General features: G+C 42.6%; 1 protein-coding gene across 1 annotated transcript in view; it reads left to right on the top strand.

Moving 5' to 3' along the window:
• The first annotated feature begins 11324 nt into the window (after positions 1–11324).
• pth1r (parathyroid hormone 1 receptor) overlaps positions 11325–25244 on the top strand; it is a 49388-nt gene continuing 35468 nt past the window's right edge. The window contains exon 1 of the mRNA XM_008282892.1: positions 11325–12471. Coding sequence (XP_008281114.1) covers positions 12403–12471 — 69 coding nt within the window. The 5' untranslated portion in view covers positions 11325–12402. The remainder of the gene's footprint in view (positions 12472–25244) is intronic.

Genomic DNA, 25244 nt, shown 5'->3' with positions numbered 1-25244 from the left:
TAAACTGATCGAAATCCATGATTCAAGACCTCTATTTGTCACAGACACAGTTACACACAGTTTAACGCACAGTGAAATGTGTTTAGCACCTGTTCAAGAAGAAGAAGAAGAAGAAGAAGAAGGAAAAACATAAATATCTATAGAGAGAAATATGTAAATGAAAGTGTCAAATAGTGCAATAAATATCCATATCAACACTTTGTGAGCATAAATTATCACAGATGAAAACATATATATAAAACAGCTGATGATTTATTTATAAGTTAGCGTTTGAAATTTTCATAACAATAATTCATTTTTTTATATCTTCCAACGTTTTCATTCAGCTATTTTATTCTTACTGACATCAAAGTGACATGCACTCACTCACTGAACTTTGAATGCCATTAATTTAATGTAATTTTTTATATTTTCCAGGGTTTTTATATTAATATTGGGTTACTACTCGTATAAATGACATCAAAGTACTGTGCACTCACTCATGGACTGGAGCTCAGCTTTTAATGTGGTTCTGACTTATTAAAACATGGGTCTGCTTCCTACTGTTCCTTCTGTTTGAAGCCGACCTCTAGCAGCACCAGACAGCGTTAACATCTCAGAAGTTGTCTGCGTGCTGCAGTCGTAGCAGGTTGCTCTTCTGGGACGAGCCTTTTCCTGACGTTTCTTCTAAAATGCGTTATCGTGTGTTTTCTGCAGCTGGGTCGGAGGCAGAACCGCCCCTCTGGCCGCGGCGCTGGGCGACACTGCTCCACTGTGACCGTTTACGAGCACTCAGGATACAGCGTGTCCACGCCAACGTTAATACTAATAAGGTGGTTAATACAGCAGCTGGATTCCTGGTAGATGTGACGTGTTCATTATCAGCTCCACAAGGCAGCCAGTGAAGTGAAAGAGCGTGTAATTAAACTGTCCCCCGTCCAACTAGGACCTGATGTGGTCTCCAGTTCAGCCACGGTGCCAGGCTGCACAGGCGTCGCTCCAGCGCTGAGCCCCGCTGCCAAGATGTTTGGCAGAAGTTCCCATTTAGTAAAGATAATATAAACAGTGTTTTTTTAGGGACTCGCAGCAGGATTTCCTCTAAAACATATTTATGCGAAACATTTATGCTCTTCCTGTTTACGTTTGCAAAGTTTGAATTATTCCTTCACTATCATTTACGCCAGCGGTTCTCAAACAACCCCCAAGATAACATCAGTTTGTGTTCGTGACCCTCCCAGGTTGAATTTTTAATATCTCATGAGTAATAACTTTGTTGTTTGAGCATTAATGCGTTAAAAATGAACGTGTTAATTCCTCAGATTAATCTTTTTACATTAACATGTTAGTTTTCTTTTGAATGAATTGAATTTATCTTGAACAAATGAAAGGAGAAAATAAGAAAACGATATCGCATAATCAAATCATAATATTAACAAGTTGGAAAAAGGAGTGGGAAGAAGTATAAGATAAGATAAGATAAGATAAACTTTATTGTCTGTCACAAGTGACAGAAATTCTTCTTTGACAGGCATAAAAACAAACACATTTAAAACAACATACAAGTACAGCCATAATTGAAAGGACGTTAGGGGCAGTTAAAAACAGCAAAGTGTTCATTTCCGGCTATGCACTTTTAATTATGACAGCCCTGATACACATTTATCTGATAAATGTAGGCTTTGTTTATTTATTTTACAATGAGCTGGCGACCCCCTGAAATGATCTAGAACCACTGATTTAAGCGTCACCCACCAGACGAGCTGGGATCCCTTCAGTTAAAGATAATGTGTAATTTGGGATGTCAGATGAGGGTTCCTCTTGTGGAACCTGAGGCAGAATATGAGCCGAAATAACGGCATTAAACATGTAGGAATGGTGGGAGAAGTCCCCTGAACTCTGAGGAGCGTAACTGAGATAAAATAAAGCAAAGCTGATATATTATGAATGCAGGTTCTTTTCTGTCTTTCCCATGAAATGTTAAATTAGTTTTTGATGCAGGGAGGTTTGGAAATCCTTCGTTTGCCTTCCTGCATGTGTTGTTGTTGCTGATCTGAGGTGAGCTCCTGCATGTCTGAGATTGTTGTTGTTTGTTGTTGTTTTGTGATTTGGTATTCTCCGATAATGATAATAAAAAAACATCACCTCCAGCATCAAAAAGTATCCTCACAAGGCAAAACTTCAAAGATCACACAGCGAGACAGAAGGATTTCTTATTCAGTCTACGAGCCTTCGTTAGATCTTGTCAACATGTGTCCTGTCAGGCAGCCGTCCGGCCGGCAGCTGGACCACACTGCCCTCCGATGGTCGCAGGGCAACTAGCTGCACCTCAACATGCCGCTTTGAAGTAAATCCTCTTTTGAATCCGCACTGATTTGTTCTTTCTTGTTCTCCTGATCTCATCTTTGAAATCTGGGATGTTTTAACCGAAAGTTGACATGAGTTAACGCACAGAAAATAATGGGCCAGTCTGAGCGCTGTGGATGCAGAGGCCTGCTGAGCGGCATCATCTTTATTTTAAAGACAAGCTTGTATAAGAGCCTCCTCACATTAGTTTGATGCCACATCAAAGGCCTCACACTCTTTGTTCTGTGTGCAATTATCAGCCTCTGCACTGTACCCATACACCTATTATACACCTCTCTTGCTTTCATGGCTCCGTGGGGAGGAAAAGAAAAAGAAGACTTATTGGGGTGCGATGTTCGCATCGCTCCTGCTGGGGACATTCATTCTCAGCAGAACAGACAGTCTCTCTGCAGCTCACTGGACACGCTTGCCGCGAGGCGACACCTTCAGAGACACACACTCCTGTACTGTGATCTTTGCCGAAGCTGTATTTCACTTAACTTTGACCTGCTGATGGCTATTGATCGGTCGGGTGTTTGTTTACCAGCCAGGTCTCTGTTCAGGGCAAAGTCAAAGTCTGAGGAGCTCAAGGTTCCCGAAGCAAACTGTGATTTTTCACTTCTCTTTATTTACAAGCGTCGTAGTGAGGTTGCAAGTGGCCGACTGTTCATCAACATTCTACTTGCTAGGTTGCACAACTGAATTGATGCTCCTTAATTGGTTTCGTACTAATTTGACAAACAATAAGGAGGAATCATGTGCAACGTTTATTGGGGAGCATGCTGTAGGAACATATTTCGGTGGTTGGAGGGACATGGATGGGGGTAGAAGATGAGGCGAGCCCCCCCCAGAGTCCAGACGTCGGTGGAGGAGACATAGCAGGTGTCTGATGGATTCTGGCTGAGTCGCTCTGGAATGAGTTACAGATGTCGAGGAGGATAAGTGACGGGACTGCGATGGGTTTAAGGCACCGGGGAATGGCGGGCTGATTGGAGCGTGCTGAGACGGATCATCGGACGAGGGTAGCGACATTCAGATGGGAAGTGGAGTGATGTCGACAGCGTGGGAAAACCGAGGCGGCGGACAGAATAACGGAAATAGCCTCCGTGTAGACCCGAAGGAATAGAGACGGATTGTGAGCGAACAGATCCATCATAGCTTCAGTTTGTGTTTGTAATAGTGACACTCAGGAGTCTGTTGGGTGTTGGTTCATGGACCGGTCTGCTTCTCATTGCATCTGTAAGTGGCTTTCCGCTGTCACTTGCTATCGGTGCAACAAAACCATGTCCAGATATTTCCAGGTGGTTTGATTCTTTATTGTTTCCACAAAATAAGCAAGATATGACAATTTGGTGGACTACTTATACCTGCTGCTCTTGTTTGCAGTTCCCTCTACATCACGTCTCTACATCCTTCCTCTACATCTCGCTCAAAAAACTTTTAACCTCAATCATGCACACCTGTCCTGAGTAACCTGGCAGTAAGATAGACTTCCACCAGTGCCACCCGCAGTACAAACATGTATCGCAACGAAAAGAAATGAACCAACAGACACATAAATAGACAGCTGTTGGGTCATTTATTCAGCCACTTTTAAGAACACCACATCACTGCTGTACCGCTTCTACGCTGATGACACCCTCGTCTACATCTCCTGACTCATCCTCCTCCATCCATGACTGCTTTGAGCCGCCAAAGGCTGGACGTTGCTTCATTTTCTCCATCTGAACCTTTATTTGTCATCACTCAGAATCCTGGACCAGTACCGTTGACCGTCACGCTAACAAGCTCATCCGGTTCTGTTTTCTTCTGCTTAACAAACACGGCTGAAATCACGTCGGCTTTACCGCAACACCACAGAAACTGTTCATCTATTCCTTTATTTTTCTCTGCTAGATTGTCGCGATGCCCTCCACACATCTCCCCCTCAAGCTGCTTTAAATCGATTATCGCCGGTTTGAAGTGCAGAACTAGCCGTCGGACTCACATTAGCTCCGGTCTCGTATCCCTCTTTTGACTCCCTGTACTCTTTTTCTTTTGATTATTCCTGGGCTCAGCTCTTCATCCGTCTCTTGCTCCAACCGCAAGACGAAATGTGATTTTGCAGTTTTAGCAAAAAAAAACAAAACACTGTGGACTTATTTACTCCAACGTGTCTGGATCGATCTGCTGGACGTTTGGAGAACCGTCTTTACATACAAGCGTTTCTACAGACCTCCACTCCTGTCTCGTGTTTATCCGTCTCTGTTTGTAATTTATTATTCTTACACATCATTTGTTTGCTTTCTTTTATTTATTTGTCTTTTAAAATTACTACATAAATGAACTGTGCAATGTCATTCTGATTTCATATATGTAAACCAAATAATAAAAAAACGACTTTACTAATGAATGGTGATTTGTTTTGATAATAATAATTAACTATTATTAACTGTACAAAGTGTTGGCACATGTAAATACGTTTTACGTCACTTTAGCCTTTGATCCATTCACTAAAAAATCATGAGTTTGTCAGTTAGATGCAGCTTTGGTTTGACTGCAGATGCAACAAATCCCACTTTTCGGAGCCACTTCTTCCTCAGAAGCTCCGGAGCAGCGACTCGGCGGACCGTGCAGTGACTCTGTCATGTCAGCTTTTTGTTCCCGAGATCAAGACGGAGCTTTAATTCTCCGCCGAGGAGGCAACAAAGAGGAGGATTCCTTAAAGAGCAGAGAAAAATGAGAAGCCGTCACTCGTGGGCTCCAATTCCACGACAGCAAGAGAAAGGTCAGCGGAGACGAGCAGATCTCCAGAGCAGCAGCTTTCTGGTTTAGTCGACTGCTAGATTCTGGTTCTGGTGTTCAAATTCTTCTTCTTCTTCCTCTGGATGGACTTTGGCATGAGTCACACACCCCCACGTCTGTTTTTGTTTTTGGTTGAGTTCTTTTTTTCTTTTCTTTTTTTTTGAGCCGCCACTGTCTTATTGCAAAACACTTTGGTTTCTTGGGAATTTGTTGACACTGTTGGACATATTCGTCAAACACTGCAGCGCGTTCTGTGTTTTATGTGTACGTGTGAGGCGGCTGCATGTTGGCTTTTAATTGTAATTGTCAATTCTGGAACAATTTGTTCAACTTCTGGCCGCGGATCTCGTGTGAAACACCTCTTGGAAAAACTTGCGTAAAGCTCCCGAGGACCTTGTTTGGGTTTTATGAGGCTGATAATGACAAAAAGTGAAATTTAATGACGAAGCCAGTAGCGTGTACTTCACCTGGTGGCTTTTAAAACACTTGTGGTTTTAAAAAAAGAAGGAATTATGCTGGTATTTGTGTGTCGAGTGATGTGTTTGTTGGGTTTGGAGGTCAGTAAAGTCATTAGCTGGCTCATGCGGCCTTATCTTTCCGAGCCACGTGTTTGATGAAAGAGGCCTCGATGGCTTTACGTCAACGTGGAAGAATGAGGTTTGCAATCAGCAAAGGCCTCCACCTCAGCAGCGTGAGAGTCTAGCTTATGCTCAGGATGTCAGGGATGGAGTTCCTCTGACCAGATTTGCTCCTCGACTCTATTTCGGGGGTATACCTTTGGGAGACCTGAGTGGATGAGCTGTCAAGACAACAAGAGTTGCTTCAGAGAAGATGAGCTGACCCCAATCCGAGTGGAAATGGCTTTCCCCGGGGAGTTTCACCAATTGTTTCGAGACAAAGGCAGGCTATTGACTTCATTCTATGCGACGTTTGTTGACTGCAAATCATGACCACAGTAAATGGAAATGATTAAAAAAATTGAAAGAGATGAATTCAATCCCATGTGCGTTTTTTGGGAGGGGATTGTGGTGATTATGTGGAGCTCTCCATGTCCCGTGAACATGATGAATACATTATATTTCTGCATGTAAAGCTTTCACATGCAAATCAAATATGCAGATTCTTTTGTTAAGGTTATGTGAAAGGTTAAGACGTGGCTGGAAGTATGAAAAGAATTTACGGGGAACGTATAAATAGAAATCTGCACGTGTGAAGTCCTTCGTGGTCCGCGAAGGTCAGCGCAGAAAAACACATGAAAACTATCGTGTGTCCAAACATACATGTGCTTTGGATTTCTACGTGAGTTTTTTACACGACTTTGGGAAGTGAGTCACACAGATATACAGTTTCAGATTCCTGGATAGCTGAAGGTTTTCAGGGTGAAGCACATTTCATGTTATTTGATTTTTGACAAACTTATCCCCAAATGAAACGAGCGATAATAAGATGAAGACGGGTGAAGGAAAGAAAACCCTTCATAGGAGTTTAATATCTGATATGTTGGCTTTTTCTTTATCCAGCTTCCTGGATGATTGCATGTTTCTCACTCGTAGGAAAGTGGTCTTAAATACGCTGACATCCGACTCCTATTATTCGTCTAATGTAAATGCAAGACTAGAAGCGTCTAAATTGACTTTCCATTCAGCCGATGACTGCAGCTAGATGTGCTCTTTGTAAGGAAATTACAGTAAGGCTACGAGCATACGCTTAGCTTCTCACAAATGGCACGGGGAATAATCACCTCCTAGTGTTTAGTATTCGTCCAGTGTTAACCAGCACTCGTCTGCTTTGCACACATGGACGGACGGATTGATGGATGACACACTGTTTTACTGCAGCAGTGCATGGATCCTGACTTACAGACACTTGGAGGTGGATATTAATCATTCCAAATGGCTGTCAAGGATCAGAAGCACCGTGGTTCTGTGATAAATATGATGGTGGAGGACACAAGACAGGCTGGAAAAAAAGAAAAGAAAAGGTGCGGCAGCCAGCAGAAGTAGCATGGAGATACAGTAATGGGCTTAAAACCACATTTAACCTTTTGCAGAGAATGTTTCAAAAGAAAAGCTTTATTTAGCCCCGAGAGAGAGAGAGAGACAGATATTGACACAGCGATGGGATATTAGTGGGGATTAAATATGTGTCGTGAACACCGTTGTGCTTGTGCAGTATCGGGAGTCTCCCACGGAGAAGCAGCGGGACGCGTGGAAAATGAGCAAACGTACGGTGGCGTCGCGTTGCTGTTTGTTTATGACAGCTTTCATATTGTTCATTATCTCTCACCCCAGGAGTAACCTATTCATGATGGGGACGCAGGCCGGGCTGATTAAGGCTGAGGATGCTGTTACAGTAAAACCATGACCTCACCAAGAGAAAGAGTTAAAAAAAAGAATAATAATAATAATATATTAATATCTGTATAACTGTATGCTGTAGAAAAACAAGGTGTTTTATAATACATGCATTTTTTCAGTGAAGCTTGTGCAGTTGTTGTGTTGGTCCTGAATCGTTCTTATTTCTTAATTATGAAAATGATGAAGTCTTCGTCTCTGAGATCAGGAACCAGTTCCCACAGAACAAACTGAGAGGCTGATTGCAGCTTTAGTTTTGTCTTTTCTTTTTTTAAAAACTCCAAACTAATCATTCACCAGAACTTCAATTATAAGTCTGACAATATTCTAGATTTTTCTGCTGGTTTTGGTCTTTTCATGGGATTCGTTTACAGTAAGAAGAAACATTCCTACTGGTAGGATCCAGCCTCTACGGTCAGCTGGATGCAGCAGTAACCAGATGGAAATGGTTCAGGTGACGCGATTTATTGCTCAGTAACATAAATGAACGTAACAGAACGGTGACAATACAAAAGAAGATGGTGGATGCTGCTACTAATCTAAGAACCAAACGAAGGCTAACGGAGTGTCGAAGCTAGCTAACAGAAAACTAAACTCCTAAATCTGATAGCAGCATCCACACATAGCAAAACAAACTCGTGCCTCAAAACACAGTACGAAAAACACAAGACACGAGTGACTTCTTCACCAAGTTGGGCAGCTGCTAACGGGAGTCGGTCTTCACTAAGACTCTCTCAAACACCAAACACCGAGTTAGCAGCAGCCAACAGAAGTTACGCTTCAACAAACACAAAAGACACAAACCAAGAGGCACCAGGATGGACTGTTCACTCTAAATCCCCACCCGCTGACTGAAAGGTTGCTGGTTAGGGTTAGGGTTAGGTGATGGAGGAGTGGTGGTCCAATCAGAGGTGACCGGAGGCGGGCAGAACAAGGCCGGAGTGCAGGTCTTCAGCTCCAGGCTGATGAGCTGAGATGACTGGCAGCTGGTGGGCCGACACAGGTTATCTCCACACACAATGGTCACAAGTCCACCATGGGCAGTAGCACCAGACTGAATGAAGTCTATCTGAGGAAGCTTCCATGCTGGACCTGTTGTAGGATGATGTAACCATTGTCTGTACAGAACTTGGACTACGGTTTGGTCCATTACCACATTCTGGTTATTAGCTTTCATATTGCTAATAGCAATAATCGTGAGTATATGAGTAAGATGGTCTCGGCTCTAAATACGATCCTGCTCTGAGTTCAAGCTGCTTTTGGAGGCCTCACATCTCCACGTGTTCCCTCCAGTCCACCTGTAATTGATGCTGCATCACATGAGCATGTTATCAACAACATGAGATGCCGTTTCAGGGTAAACAACTTCAGTGGAGATGCTTTTCCTCCAAACCTCCGCTCTGTGTGGCTGGAGGACACGGCGGCCGAGGACTTTGATGCTGGAGCGTTCTTCCCTCTGATGGATAATGCATACGGGGTGATGGTCCGTCGCTATGTTTCAGCAGCGAAAGCTTTTCCACCGTCGCTGTTTTCAGTGTGAGCTGCCTCGCTCTGACAGAGAGCAGAGCCTGTGAAGTGATTACTGAATGATCGTCCGACTATCAGTTGAAAAGCTGGAGTATTGCTTTCATATTGCCACAGTGAAGTGTTTGTTGTTTGCATGCAAAAACTGTGCAGCGAGAGCCCGGCAGAGGAGGCAGAGCTGATTGTGTGCATCAGTGTTTTCCACCAAGTACAATCATGACCTGCAGAATATTTTCAAGGCTGTGATTCTGTGCTGGCTGCTGAGAGAAGGGCAGTTTCATAAGCAAACAGCTGGACGTCTTCACACATGAGTTGGTGTAAAGAGGACATCCGACTGACCGCTGACCGCAGAGCAGCAGAAGCTTCTGAATCAGAGACGCATGTTTTAAACGGCAGCAGCAGCCTTTTCTCACTCAGAATGGATTGTGAACCATCTCACTGGAGACACACTTAATGTTCTGTTTGGGTGTTTGGAAACCTTTGCTCCAACAAAACCTACATGATAACATTTAAACAGTTTGATGCTGTTCACAGAGAATTACCAAATATCATGGATATGAAATAATGACTTTTTTTTTAAAATAAAGAAAAAATACTAAAATTATTAAAAAATATTTTGAAATATTTGAAAAAAACCCTAATGTAGAAAATGTTTATTGCATTATTATCTCTACAAACAGATTTATACTGTTCCCATAGAATTACATAAAATCATGCATTTGAACTAATAATGTCATTTTAAAAAAAGAAAAAATTGAAATTATATGAAAAATCACATTTTAAAATATTTAAAAAAATCAAATTTGTAGAATGTTTTTTTTCATAATTATCTTGATGAAACAGTTTGATTCTGTTCCAAGATAATTACCTAAAATCATGCATTTGAAATAATGACATTTTTTTTTTAAAAAGGAAAAAATATTGAAATTATTTGAAAAATCATATTTTGATTTTGATTTTTTTTAAAAATCTAATTTGTAGGAAACACTGGTTTGTGGATTATTTTCCATACAAACAGCTCTGTTTCAGCTTAGCAACAAGGAGGTAAAACCACTGTCAGTAATTGAAGCGTGGTGTGCCACAGGACTCGGCTTTGGGACCACTTTAGTTTCCATTATAAAGCCTCCATTTGGGCTCATTATTCAGGCACATGGGGTTTCTTTTCCTTTTTTTTTTTTCATTTTAATGCTGATGACACACCAGTGTACCTGATCCTCTGAGGCTGGTGTGCTGCTTCTCTGAACAAAACCAGAATTCTTGTTCTGGTTTGAAGAATGACCAAACAGGTTCTATCCTCAGCTGGTTTGTTTTTAGATCACGTCAGACCTGTAGTAAAGAATCTTGGCGTCTGTTAGACAGGAAACTCTACCGTCTTAGAAATAATTCAAAAACATTAAGCTCAAAAACACTGAGCCCATTTTACGCGCTATTATTTCATCATGTTTGTTTTACTGCAGCAGCCTTGAATGAACAAGAAATCTGTTGACCGACTCCAGACTGAGCAGAACTCGGCTTTTAACCAGAACCAAGAAACCAACATGACTCCCGTTTCAGCCTCTGAGCTCTCAGTATGTTTTAGGACAGATTCTAAGATTTCACTCATTACTTTTAAGGCCTCTGTCCTTAGAAACTAATTCACTAAATACCGTTTTCACCACTTTAAGATCCTGGAGCAGAGGTCAGTGACATCTTTTGTTTCTCTTCTTAAAACATCCTTTCATCAGTTTATTTTAGTTTTTATTTTTCCAGTAATGTTCTTAGCTCTTCTTACAGTGTGCTGGTTTTAAAACACCATGTTGGTGATTTTTATGCTGCCTTCGTTTGAAAAGCGCTGCTTAAATAAAGATTATTATCACAACAATGATAAAAATAATCATGAAGTATGCAGTTACATTAAATATCTGCCGTGGGAGTGCTCATACATGAACGCTGCGTGGCAAATCATCTTAACAATGATTAAAAAGTTAAACGTTCAAGATGCTTGAGGAGCGTAACAGTGGAGCAGCACACGGACTCAAACATCTCCTGCATTATGTCTCGGTAATCCAATCCTACTAGATGCAACTTTTGAGAGACTGCAGGGGAAAAAAGTGGTTTGGCAAAGGCCCTACGATCTGTTGAATGTGGAGTTTGTTTGAGGGGTGAGAAAATATGTCATTTCGGAGTCGTGGTTTATTCCAACGTAAGAGAGCGCGCACCAATGAGAGGCTCCGACGCTCCACCCTACCTGCCTCCTTTCCGCCCCCCCTTTTCCATCCACATACTCACTACTGAACACGACCTGCCGCCTGCCACATCTGGAGCCGCTTCCCAACACGAGAAACTTCAACTTTTGCTTTTACTTTTGCGCACAAACACTCAGGCGTCCGCGCGTAATCTGTCCGTCAGGGCGAACTTTGGCTCTTTCTCGATAGTAAGTAGAGATTCTTGAAGCCAAGTTGGCGTTTCTGTCTTCTTCTCTGAGCTCTTTTTTTCTCTCTCTCTCTTTTTTTTTTACATCACCATTGGTAAACAGAGCCGAGTTTCATACATTCAGTTCGCCGCTGAAGTGCCACGCGTGTTGCGCACGATTCCTGGAAGTAACACAGACGAGACGTTTCCATGTGATGTTTGGGTGAATTCGTAAAGAGAGAAAAAAAAATAAAAAGCAGAGAGCGGCGGTGCACTGATTGAGTTGCAAATCGCTTGTATGAAAAGTTGGTAATTTCACGCCCTGCTCTGGCACAAAGCTGCTCCTTCACTGGTGGAGTCCGTCAGAACCGCTGCTGCTGCTGCTGCTGCTGCTGCGGCTTCGCTGCGCGACGCATGAAGGCGTTGATGGGGACATGAGTCAGAGCAGAAATGAAGCTGTGAAATTCAACAGCGACTGGTGATGGAGTGATACAATTTGGGCTTTTCTTTCTTTTCTTTTTCTTTTTCTTTTTGTCTAACACTGATCTAACGTTTGGACCAGAGGACTGGAATAAGCCATAAGGCGCGCGGCTCCATACTGAAGTGTTTAAGTTAGTCTGAGGGGAAATTTAAAAGACCTAAAAATACAGCGTTGGTTTCTTCCCTACAAAGAATCATTTGAACTTCCCACCGCAGAGCGAGAGCGACATAAATAGTTCTGACATGTGGATGTAATTTCAGAAGAGGAAAAAAGACAGATGCAGAGAAATAAAGCGCGCCGGCTGAGCCTGAGCATATAGTAGATTATAGGAAATTAAATCGAAGGGGGCAGAGCGAGGCGATTACAGAGTTATGATTTCACAAGCCGCCATAAGCACCGAGAGGCCAGATGGAGTGAAAAGACACAAGTCGCTCCACTTTGAAGAGAGTTAAGTAGATTAAATAATTTAATCTGAGCTTCATCAGCGTCTGTTCGAGCCCCCCTGCCTGCCAGGAGTCCTGGAGGTAGAGCTGCCTCAGGTCAGGGATGGGATCCTCTGTGCTGCTCCACAACCTGGACTTTCTCCTCATCTCACTGCTCAGCGGTTTATGTCTGGTAAGTCTGATTCATTTTCTATTTCTGTGCACATTGAACACATATATTCTGTGCATGTTGTTGTGTGATGCTGCTGAGGTGTTTCCTTCATCTGTCACTGCAGCCTTCCACCTGTTTGTGCATCAATACAATAAAAAAAAAAGTCATATCTGCAAAACTTGCTCTCAGTTCTGCAAAGTTCACTCATGCACATCATGACTGTGGTGTTCAGTGCTGATTAAAGATGCTGAATGAACTCTAAACACCTTTAACTGTCTCTGAGCTGCATGTTTTATATGTAAAATGCTTCTGAGCTTCCAGACACCTGGCCGAGTATTGACACACGTATTGACAGTTTCACAGCCGGACCCGACAGGTTGACACGCTAACAACAAGCAGCTGTGATTACGCTCTTGTTCCATTAAGTGCATCTCCCCACGGTTGCAGCACAATAAGTGTTTGTGCAAAGCGGCGCCTGTTAACCTAGTTTCTCTAATAGGCAGGGCTTTATGTTTACTACGGATTGTTTCACAGCTCGGCCGGCCGCTCACCTGCTCAAGCTGCTGCACGTCCTCCTCTCACATCATTTCATTCACGTCTCTGATCCGCTGCTGGGATGGTTTACTTTTTTCCTGACATTGTGATTTATATTTTTAAACTTTGCCATGGCTGTACCCAGAAAGCCTGCTGCACACACACTCACACACACTCATACACAGTGTGCAGGCAGAGCAGCACACCGAGTTGGTTCTGTGTGTTTTGGCTGAGGCTGTTGTGCATTCAACAGGCAGTTCGCCCAGGCTCTGAGGTATAGTGCATTTTCCCAGTGATGTGGTCCATCACTGTACCGCAGTGGACCTCTAGACTCATTGGTTTAGATGGCAGAGGAAAACAATTATAACATAGCTGTGTATTTATAGCTGATTCAACATTCAGTCGTTAAAAGGCTCTGTCTGTGGACGGTGTTTACCCGTTTTTAAGTTTGCTGTTTGCTCAGTCTTCTCCACACACACACACACAAAAAAGTGTTTTTTTTCCAAACTGCGACCAAACGGGACCATAGATTTCACTGAATCTAAACTGAGAGTGGAAAGTCTGTGTCTGCGTTTAAACACAGAATATGAGGGGTTTTTTTCAAATTAAGGCATACGGTTGTTAAAGTGCAGGACGGACTGTGCCACTTTCCACAGGCTCCACACGTAGTATCACCCACATCCACACACAGGAGGCCCGGTGGACCGGCGGCCGGGCCTGCCACTTCTTATCCGGCGTGTTCATCTGAAGGAAATGGGCTGATATGGAAACAGACAGGGGACGTCTCCATTGTGTTTCACACCTCAGCAGACAAGCAGCAGTGACAGCTCGCCGACGAAGCCTCACAGCGCCTTTGTTCGCCGTGGCAGGCTGCCTCACTTACTCACTTATTACATTTATTAGGAGGAAGCCGTGCTTTCAGGAAACCTTCGCGAGCGTTTAATTTCTACCTCATGACTGTGTTTTCCTCCGTGATGACTTGCATGTGTCTCAGGATTCTCACTGTATCTGTATCTGCCTGCAATCTGACATGTTTCGCGGTGCACATGGCAGTTGTTTTTTTGACTAGATGTGGAAAATGTCTGTTGTTGACAACTTGATCCCAAAACTTTTATAACCAGGGGGAAAAAAAGTGGCTCGGTTGCTCAATGTGGCAAGAAACTGGACCCGAAACCAACAATTTCACTCAGAATATTAGTCAAAATAATCCTGAAATAGACTGAAGTGTTCAAATCCTCACAGATGACTCGTCCTGTCTGCTTCTTCTCAGCACAGTTGATGTTTACAGATCAACCTCATTGGTGCTTCATCAGAATATGTGCAGCAGCAGCTTCTCGTGATAACCGCCTGTCGAGGAGCTCCATCCATCTCTGTCCTATTATCCTCTTTATAAGAACTTTATAAGACAGATTAGAGAGCTGGATAATCTCATCTCGATCTGTCTCTGGTAATTAGGGGTGGCACAGCTCCTCTCACTCGCTCAAACCAACCGCCGTGAGATCGGCTCTCATATTGAAATTCACTTTCGCACTTTGACTGATCTCCAAAATGACTTATGGTAATTTTTTTTTTTTCACCACTTGTCTGCTTGTGTGTGTGTCTGGAGACGTATGAAATGAATCATCCTTATAAATATAGTCCCAAACTGTTTTATTGGCTCTTTTAATTATCTTTAGTGTGCAGCTTCATGCAGAGAGCTGCTTCCTCTGAGTGATGATCATATTCAGTATTATTATTAATATTATGAATGGATGGATTTTGGACACTCAAACACCCTTTAAATATCATTTTGAATATTTTAGCTTAGCACTGTTGTGGATAATTGCACTAATATTACGTCTGTCCACCTCTGGCTGTAATCCCTCATTTATTTTTCAAGCACGTGAACAAAGGTGGAATTGTTTTGCTAATTGAATGCACCAATTCATTCCCATTAAAAAAAAAAAAATCCAATTACACCTCTCACAGGTGACATGAAAGCACAACTATAGTAATTATAACAGCCTCGAGTGGCGTCTTTCTTTATTGGATGTTTGGGTTTCAGGGGGTTTGAGTTGACTCACGGCCAACGAACGTTATTCAGATTTCTCAGGTTTTATCTTGTGAAAATGTAGATTAAATATCAGTGAATCAGTCCGTCATGGATGTTTTCATCCATGACGTTATGAGTGTCACTCAAACTGGGGAATTGAAGCATTTTATTATCTTATTCTGACTTCAGCTTAAGAGAGCTGCACAGTTTGAGTAGATGACTGCATGAAAAACACCTAAAAGCAGCCTGATCAGGTAGACAGCCCTCCATAAACCTACTTCATCTGCTTTTATATTTGCATTTGAACATCTCATGGCACTGCTTTTGTTTTGTCCTCTCATTTATCAGGACTACAACAGCATTGATTTTGAATCTGGCATTGATTTTGTTTGCAATCACTATCTGCTCCTCATCAGGGCCGTCCTGGGAAACACATTCATCCTCAGGACTGGTCCGGGGGGCTGGATGACAGACAGGCCCAGTAAAAACTTTATGGATTTTCTGACGATCCACAGGTCCTCTGGTACCGCGGCCCGCTGGGGTTTGTCCCAGCTCGCCCGCTGGCCGGCACGCCACTGATCATCACCTACTGCTTTCTCCTTCTGTGGTTTGTGACGTCTGCCAGCAGCAGAACGTCCTGCAGCAGCAGTTTGTCTCCGTTTCAGACACTTTGCTGGTGTGTCATCCAGATTTATGCACAATTTCCCAAAGATTCCCTCATTTCACACAAATCAAATATATTTTTTCCCCTAATTTATAATCATGCATGTTCCAGCAGAACAACACGCGGATGATTTTTAAAAATATTATTCATATTTTAGATGTAGGATGAATCTGTACTTGTGGTTTGGCTGATAGCATATTGAAAGATAATTTTAGACGTTTCTGTAATTTTCCTCATAAATGTGTTCAGGGAAACCCTTTGCTTCTTTCCCATGTGGTGCTTTCTTCAGTGTGAAGTGTGATAAGTCCAGGTCCCTCATCTCATTTTATTCACTCAGGGAGTTTGGTTTAGATGCTGCCTCGATCTGGGTTCTCGGTCTTATCATCCCCGTTAGGACACCCAGGCAGTTTACACATCTCTGCGTACACTCGTGTTAACTGTGTGAAGACCTTTTATTATCAGTCGTTCATGTTCTGAGAGTTGTTTGGTGCATGTTGGTGGATGGATTTGTGAGTGAAGACAACTTGGCTGTTTGAGGCTGAGGACAGGTTTAGGTTAAGCTGAGAGTGGAGGTGACGTATGTAGGCTTCATATGTTGCATCTGCAGCACTCCAACAATGTAGACTTCTGGAGAAGTGGCCGAACCCTTTTTTAATATGAAAAACCTTTTGACAGAAACGGAGACTTTAGAAAGCTTCGATGCAAGCACTCATGTTGGCCTCCTGATTGGGTCTCTTATCGCTCGCTATGTGTTGTTCTCGTAGTTTAATCGTAGCAGCTGCTTGAGTTCCTTGAAGACGTTCCACCTCTCATCCAAGAGGCTTCATCAGTTCTGACTGACTGGTTGGGAGATCCAGATACTGATATCCTTAAGGATCCATTAATTTATCTGGATCTCCCAACCAGTCAGTCGGAACTGATGAAGCCTCTTGGATGAGAGGTGGAACGTCTTCAAGGAACTCAAGCAGTTGCTACGATTAAACTACGAGAACAACCATGACCTGGAGAACCTTCACAGACATGTCGTCACTACGTGTTCTTCACTGATTGGTCAAGTCAAGGCAAGTCAGAGAAAACTAATTTACCCAACAAGTTTAAATATTGAGGTTAAGACCCTTCAGAGGTGTTTATGGTGTGAATTTACACGAGTGAACATTAAAGAAACAAACCCGACAAAAGACTGTAAAATACAACTTTACCTAAATATTAATGCCAACAGTATTAATAATTATGGAGATTAATCGCACTCATGTAGCATTAAGGTTAGGACCTTACATAAAGAGACATGAAAACCCAACAAATCCAAGGACTTTCTGGTCAAACTCCCGGTCAGTGTTTCCTGTCATCATGGCCGCCGTACACCTGTGCTACCTTTAGTATCAGCTCCACCTCGCTCCGCCCATCTAGACAAATCTTAACTTTCCATCGTAGTTGTTCCTCCTTCCTACAGCCAAACAACCGTCTGCTTCCAGCTACACCGCCTGGTCACATGACACGTATTTGGAGATTATTTCTGTGAAGATGCTTAAACACCTGTTTGGTCAGATATCGTATTAACTAACATCTACCCACCGTTCTTGTTGTTTCCTCTCTCTGCTCCGGCCTCACCCCGGCTGGTCCAGGCAGACGGCCGCCCGCCCTGGACCCGGTTCTGTCAGTTTTGTTTTTTCTGTTTTCCACCAAGTGCTTTGTACTCGGCTAACATGACAACAGGCGCGGAAGTTAGAAAAGAACTAAACAAAACAGAAAAGGCACCAAATACGGAAACACGGCGGTTTGTGACTAATGTGGAGACGATGGGTGGTTGAATGTATGAGTCACCATGGCAACAGCAGTCATGACCTAGCCATGGCTATTATTTATTTATTTGTTTCCAGTGCCCCCCCCTAGAAACAGCTCTTTTGTGCTCCCATTTACAGGGTTTCTTTATCCTATATTTACATGCTTCTTTTATGAATGTGTTGCTAAATTGTTTAACGTGAGCTCTGTGCTCCGTCCCGTTTAGTCTCTCAGGGTCAGCGTGTGGTTGAGATAATTAAGGTTTGAATACGAAGCGCGGGAATGTATTATGTCAACAGATGTCCTCAGAAGGATGGAGATATATATGTGTGTGTGTGTGTGTGTGTGTGTGTGTGTGTGTGTGTGTGATGCATGGCCGGGCTTTATGTTGTGACCTTTCCTTCTCCAAGGAGGAGAATATGTTGCTGTAGGAGGTGTGTCAGGAATGATTAAATAGCACTGTGACATCTTTTTGTCAGAAATAACCAGGATTTATAAGCGGCCTTCACACAATGTCACACGTATCGGAGCCGATCTATCCGTTAGGGTTTCTTTATAAAGCGATTAGGAAGCCCGTCTCAATCAGCCGCATATCTCACTTTGCTACGCGCTTTCGTGGGATTGCACACAAATAGCACGGAGCTTCGCTGCGTGGCGTTAAAATGATGCGCGAGAGACGGTTTCGTTAATTCGACTCCAGCAGCTGAGGATCCGCGGAGCAGATTGCTGAGCTCGAGCAAATCATATAAAAAGAAGCTGCAGACCAGGCCAAGAGACGACGGCCATCTGGTCGTGTGGACGCATCACCTCAGAGAAACTACACTTAGCTGACGGCAGACGGATCAAACAGTCATCACATGTGTTCACAGCCTCCCGTTAAAGAAGGAAAAAAAAAAAATTAATAATAAATAAAAATGTAATGAAAATCATGACGTTGCTTTTGAATTGTGGTTCAACAGAAATATATAAAAAACAAAACAGACAAAAAAAACCCAGCATGATGGAGCCGTAAACTAACATTTAGTTGAACAACACTTTGAACCAATCACTGCCATCAGGTGTTTCCTGTAACTCTCAGACTTCTTCTTTTTTCAAAAATTATTCTTTTCAACCAAATTCAAAAGCAACATCTTATTTCACTAAATTATAATTTAGCAAATTTTTATTTATTATTACTTTTGTCAGTTTCTGGTTATTTGAGTGATTATTGTGAGTTTTGTTTTTTCTTTAATGGACGGTGATGAAGACATCTGACTGTATGTGACCGTCTGGGTTCAGACTGGACTTTCAGGTGTGTTTTTGTGCACTTCTACTCCGTGTGTTGTGACTCGATCAGCTCTCAGTTTGCTTCTTGCCTCATCTGTCAGCTGCTCTGTTGCGTCACAGTGAAATCAAGCAGCGAGTGTGATTAAGCCTTTAAGGTACTTCTGACATATCTGGTTGAAGAATGTTAATAATCTGAAAACCATTTTATTCCCTCCTGTACATTAAACATGTGTAACATCCTCCTCTATAGGTTCGTCTGACTTCAGGCTGTTATCGCCTCTTTGTTTGCGGCGGCTCTTTATCTGCTCTGATAGCGCGAGTTATTAACGCCGGATCCACTTCAGGCTGTTGTCTGCATCAGAAAAACTGTGCAAAGAAAAATTACATTAAAGGGAAGATAACGAGGCGCTTTGATTGCTCCTCCCTGAAGCCCGGCGATCATTTATTGCACCTCTGCCCGTTTTTAACCGGACCGTGTGTGCTGCGTGGTCCAGACCCGGTCCCGTGTGCGCCCACAGCCCTGATTTCCCAGAAGCCTGACCTGCTGTAATCACCCAGCTCTGTCTCTGTGCTTTTACTTCAGCCTCATGCATTTTGCAGAATGATGTTTGTTTGGACGTTACACTCAGCTATGACATTACTACTTTTAGTCTGCGGCCGCACAGCGCTGTTATGTAACCCGGCTAGTTTACAGATTGTGGGTCCAATCAGTGTGCTTCACACAGTCGGTCCACCTCAGGACTCTGCCTTCATCTGCTTCGTACTTCGCCGCTCTTTTACATTGAACAGACTGTGCTGTAGTTTTATGTAGCTGCAGTTTGATCATTCAGCTGCTGCACGTTTTAATTACAGGTTGATGCTTCTTTTTACTTTAAAACTATCTTTGGTGGAGAACAAGCTGCAGAGAGAACAAAAATCCAACAAATTCAACAAATCAGTAAACGATGTGACGCTGACGGTGTTAGTCACGTCCAGCAGCGATGACGGCGATCAGCTGCTTTCTGGTTGTTTTAGACGCTGATCTTTGTGAGGAAAAGGAGAAAAAATGGATTCGTTACTGCAGATTTTTTTCATTGCACGTGTCAGAATTCTTTATTTTATTATTTTTACACACCAGTGTTCACGGTGAAATGCTCACGGTGTCGAGTCCGGCGGTCATGAAGGAGAGCAGAACAGTGAAACCAGCAAAAAGTGAGAAAACAAAGATAAAATACGCCAGATTCAGATTCACTTTGGTGTCACTGCAACGAGAACAATGAAAAGTAAGGTGCAAAGAAATATAAAAACTTTGTAAACAACTATATACAATATATATTTAAAAAACTCTACATAAAAAGAAGAAATTAAATAATAAGCACGAGCACGGTGTGTGTTGCCCAGAGGTGGTGGCAGCTGCATATTAACAAAATATTGCACTTATTACGATAAAGAGGCGTCTACGGCTCTGACAGCAGTTGGAAAGAAGCTGGTTTTCAGTTAGTTCTGGTTCTGATGGTTCTGTGCCGTCTGCCCGACGGCAGCAGCTCCAACAGGAAGTGGCCCGCGTGGTCGGAGTTCTTCAGGCTGGTGTTGGTTCTCCTGAGGCACTAAGACCGATGAAGGTCCTCCAGCTTGGGTAGAGGCCACCCAGTGACCTTCTCAGGCGTTTTGGTGACCCTCTGGGGCTGCATAGAACGACCACGGTTCATCGCTCTGAGCAGAAGTGTGATTATCTTATGTGATGTTATGTTGTATACCAATCTGAGTTCCTCTCAGCCTTTCATACGTTCCACTTTACAGACACCAACAGGATGAAAACGCTGAACTCTGATCGAGACCAGTTGATGCCACTTTTCATTCCCAGTTTGAGTTCAGTCAGTGGTTTCACATCATTGTACCATTAAAGAGGCTGACAGGGACAACTGTATGATGCCACTTATACCCAGGGCTTTGTGTGTAAAATGATTTTTTAAAAAAAAGACTATAACAATGAAGAAGCTGGAGGATTTAGTCAGACAGAAAGTTAGATGATGAAAATAGTTTTCATTAAAATGCTGACAATCGATCAGCCCAGACTAGTGGGATGAATAAGTTGATTTCATTTTCATTTATTCATTTAATCGTAACGGTTTCTTATTTATAGATATTAATTATATCCTCTACATGTCTTCATTACTAGCTCCTTGTGCAGCATTATTTATTATATATTTTTTGTATTTATCACTCTTGTTTTATTGTTTAGTTTTTTTGTCGCTCAACTCGTACGATGAGGTGTTTTTTTTTTTTTTTACTCGACTTCAGGAAAGCCCTGAACAAGACCTCCAGTGGGCCCAGACTGTCTGTTTGCACTCAAATGGCAAATAAAAAATCTTGAATCTTATTTCCAGAGACGGTGCGGACGTGGGTCGTGTTTGAACCTCAGGAACCGTGAAGCTCGGCGTCCGGAGATGTTGCTTGAAAAGTCACTAAATGTTCAAACTCTCAGCTTTTCAAATGGTGAGCAATGGATCGACATGAAGCTGAGAGGGCGTGTTGCAGCGCACAGATGGTATTTGTGCCCACCTTGGTTAAGATGTAATTTCTCCTTCCTAATAAGATTACCCGCTTGGCGGATTTGAGACATCCTGTTTTGTAATTTGGTTTTGCAGCATGTGTTGCAGATTGAGGCGGGACGGAGGTGTAAAGCCGGCTGCACACGGCCTGTCGCTGCACATTGTGACTCACTTGCTGTCGTCACCGCTCCGTTTACATGTTTGCCTGAATTTTCCTGGGATCAGCACGGGATTGGGCTCACAGAGGCAACTTGTAGTGGGAAAACACCCCTCACACACATGTCCTTATGCTCAGCGCCCAGGCTGTACAGTAGCCGGGAGGATTCCTCGCATAGCTGCAGGATAATTAGATTTCTTGAACTTGGAAGTGCGCGGCTCCGGCTATCTTTTTTGTATCGACCGACACTTTGCGGGGTTTGTTGGAGGCGCTGTGAGTCAGAGTGCTCAGTTTCACCAGCGTGGTAAGGTTATACCATGGCTGTGTTTGACTCAGGAAAGGGCTTGTTTTCTTGACTTGCCGTGACCTCTGCTTCTTTTTTTTTTCCTCTTAACTTTTCCACTTGAAGAATGCTGGAGTATGTGTAACTCAATGCCACTTTTACACCTCGCTGCAAAAGTTACAGATACTTTAACGACGTGCTTCGGCTCCGTGAACTTCAGGAGTGAAGCTCTTTGGCTCTTTTGGCTGTTGTGTTCTGCCTCGATGACTTAATGACGTATTGAATTCGCTTTGATTGCGCTCGAAGCTAACGAGTAGCAGTTTGACGAAGATGAGCGAAGGTTTCAGCTGAAGCACGGTTCTATCAGCGGCGTTAGAGCTCATGCATTAAACATGTGTGCCGGTGATAGGCTGCCTCTCCCCCGTCAGGCCCTGATAAGGTGGAGTGGGCCGGATGATTGTCAGCGCCGTGATGAGTTTGTCTCCTTTTCCCGTCACCTCGCCTCTGCATCAATATTGTGCTGCACTTTTCCCTGCACGTTTGGAATCTCCTCAGTCGAGTTGACCTGTGAAAATCCTCAGCTATGCGCTCGCCTCCTCTGCCGCTGACCGACAGCCCGGCCCGGCCCGGCCCGGCCCTGCCCCCACCGCCGGCCGACGGATTGAATTACAAATATACACGAGGCTCTTTCCACTCTCCGTCTAAAACAACACGAATCGAAGCTTTGGAGACAATTCTGAGTCAATTCCCCCAATTATGGAGAGCAGAGGAGGGTTGGGTTTCACACATGTGATCCGCTTGTTTACGCAATTTGGAAGCAGCTCAAACTTGGGGGCAGGAGAACTCCCCCTGGCACACGGCTTAGGGCTGAGAGGAGGCCGCATTTCTTAAAAGGACCTTTATTAGTTTCATTGCAAAACTCCGGGGCTTATGGGTTTGTAAGTATGCAGTTCACAGCTCCAGATTTTCCAGCAATAAGTAAGAAATCCTCACAGTGCAGCGCTGGGGGAGTCTCGGCCAATTGAAATTCAGATAACGGTGCGAAGGTTGGCTGGACTTTACTGCGTTCGCTGCACAAACGGGGAATGTGGCTGCAGTTAAAGTCGTCCAAGTGAAGGTTTAGTTTTGGAGAGATTTAAATAATGTGTTGGACTGACGTTTACAAGAGTAATGCTGGTGGTGTGTTGGAGTTCAGACGGATGATTATCACATGAATTCTTCCTAAAACACGGAAAAAAACAAACATAAAAAGCAGCCATGTTGGTCTGAAGCGCAATAAACAAATTTACCTGTAAATAATTCAATATAATGTATGTTATCTTATTAAAGCTGGACGTTAAATACATTTATTTATTGCATTTATTGCATTTATTGCACACTGAGCTTATTTTTCAAAGATCGGGGGTTTAAAATCTGACCAACATTTTTGAGTTTTGCACCAGTCGCTGGACTAATGTTCCCTGAATGTTTTCGATGGTTAAAGTGCAGCCAATGGAAACGCGGCTCCGTGTACGTAACGCGTGGGAACCCGGCAGCGTTTTGTTCTTCGGTTTATTAATTTATCAAAGCGGCTCTAAAGCTGGAACGACATCTACTCGAAGTCGTGGCTGATTTTTTTTCCTGTTATTTTGATAGAAGTGTAAATGCCAATCACAAGTCCACACTCTGCATGCGCTGTAATAAATATTTTATGGAGTTTTTTCCAATAAATTCTGCTTCTGCGAACTGCCTTTGTAGAATATCTGTTAAAATAAAAGAAAAAAGTGACAAAACGCTTCAGTATCCCAACATAATAATAATATTTCTTCCATCACATTTGCATAATAACCGACTGCATCTCGTTTCCGTTCTGTTCTAAAGGATGCTCAAACTATAAATATTGAATAAACCGTGACAGCACATCTGATTGTTCTGTTTTTTTTTTAAAGCAAACCCACAAAATTTGATTAAAAAAAAAACTCAAGCGATGCGTCTTGAGTCGGCTGAAGATCACACGTGTGAAAAATATCTGAGAGTTTAATGTTTAAAGGGAGTGAGCTCAGCAGACTTGTGTAGCCTCGTTTCCATCGCTGTGTCAGGACGCGTTAGCGTAACACGCCCACTCCACTGCAGATCAGCATCTCGCTGCACGTCTGGAACGAGCTGCGTGTTCTGTTTGTTTCCTGTTGATCCTGTCTGAGCGTTCTGTCGGAGCTCAATACTGGATTCGCCGTGTTTGCGCCGATATCGACTCGTATCGTCTGTTTGCCTTTCGCCACAGACTCGGCCTTTTTACGTATCATCTCAAGTAATTTCCAGTCGAATGGGAACGTGGCCGAGGAGCCGCTGACCTTCCCGTTAGAGGAGCTCAGGCTGACAGGTGGGCTGCAGGCCTCTCAGGTGGAGGTGGGTCCACGGCGAGGCCTGTGACCGCTCTGCTCTCCAGAGAGTCCGAGCGTCTTCGTCCTTATCTGTATGCATTAACATTTCTGTCCCACATACTTTAAATCTTTTAATGCATATGTAATGTGATCTGTGCTGCATGTGTCTCTTTGGTTATTCCACAAATGACCCAGATAATCATTTAGAGGATTTGTAGTCCTGCATGTGGCACAGTTAGTTTTTTATAGAATCAACAGGGCTGTGAGCTTTATTGGAAAAAAACAAAAGAATTAAAAAAAAAAACAAATCAGTCAGAGACAAATGGACCTGATTTACTCGCATGTAATTTAAACTTAATCTGCCTCGATAGCTTGTGTTTCAGCTGGACCAGTGCCGTGTGAGGAGTTTTTCCTGGAAGTCATGCTGGACATTATGGTCCATGTTATTTATGTTAGCGCTCACAGTGGCGCCGGAGGGAAAGTGGCAACATATGCAAATTTAAAATATCATGTTGAAGGTTATGTTGAGTTGGTATTATTGTGTTGTATAGAGGTCCACACAGCAGGGGGGTACTGGGGGACCAAAGAGCTGAATAATATTTAATTTGCTCTAAAAAATAAATAAATAACTGTATAAAACTGTAATTGTTTTGTAAATTACTGTCATTTTACAGATTAGCTTTGTTCTGGTAAATTACAAATAATAGATAGTAATGCTACAGATTTTTTAAATATATTTTTAAAAATTTACGTGTTCATTATTGCAAAAATAAATGAATTAATTTTTTAAAAAATGGTCATAACTCTATTTTTTTTAAAACAACAACAACAACAAAAAAAACAGAAACATAAAAAAAAATCTTATTTTTTATTGTTTTAAAATAAATTATCTTAAACATATTATTTTTACTGTATTGAAATTAAAGATAAAATATCAATAATTTCCAGATATTTACCTTCATTGTCACTGTTACAGTGTTCTTTTATTTTTAATGTATTTTTTCTGCCACTCTCGTTTTACTTTATTTTTTTACAGTATAGTAATGAGCAATAATAACAATAATAATAATAATAATAATAATAATAATAATAACAATAATAATTTATTTAACACTTTTCCAAGCAAAGAACCAAATTAATTAAAGTATTAATGACACGTTAAACCAATGCCTATTTGATGTTAGCTGT

Source organism: Stegastes partitus, unplaced genomic scaffold, assembly GCF_000690725.1.
Source record: "Stegastes partitus isolate 25-593 unplaced genomic scaffold, Stegastes_partitus-1.0.2 Scaffold289, whole genome shotgun sequence".
Lineage (NCBI taxonomy): Eukaryota > Metazoa > Chordata > Actinopteri > Pomacentridae > Stegastes > Stegastes partitus.
Note: the sequence above shows the minus strand (reverse complement) of the source record. Positions and strands in the feature narration are given on the sequence as shown.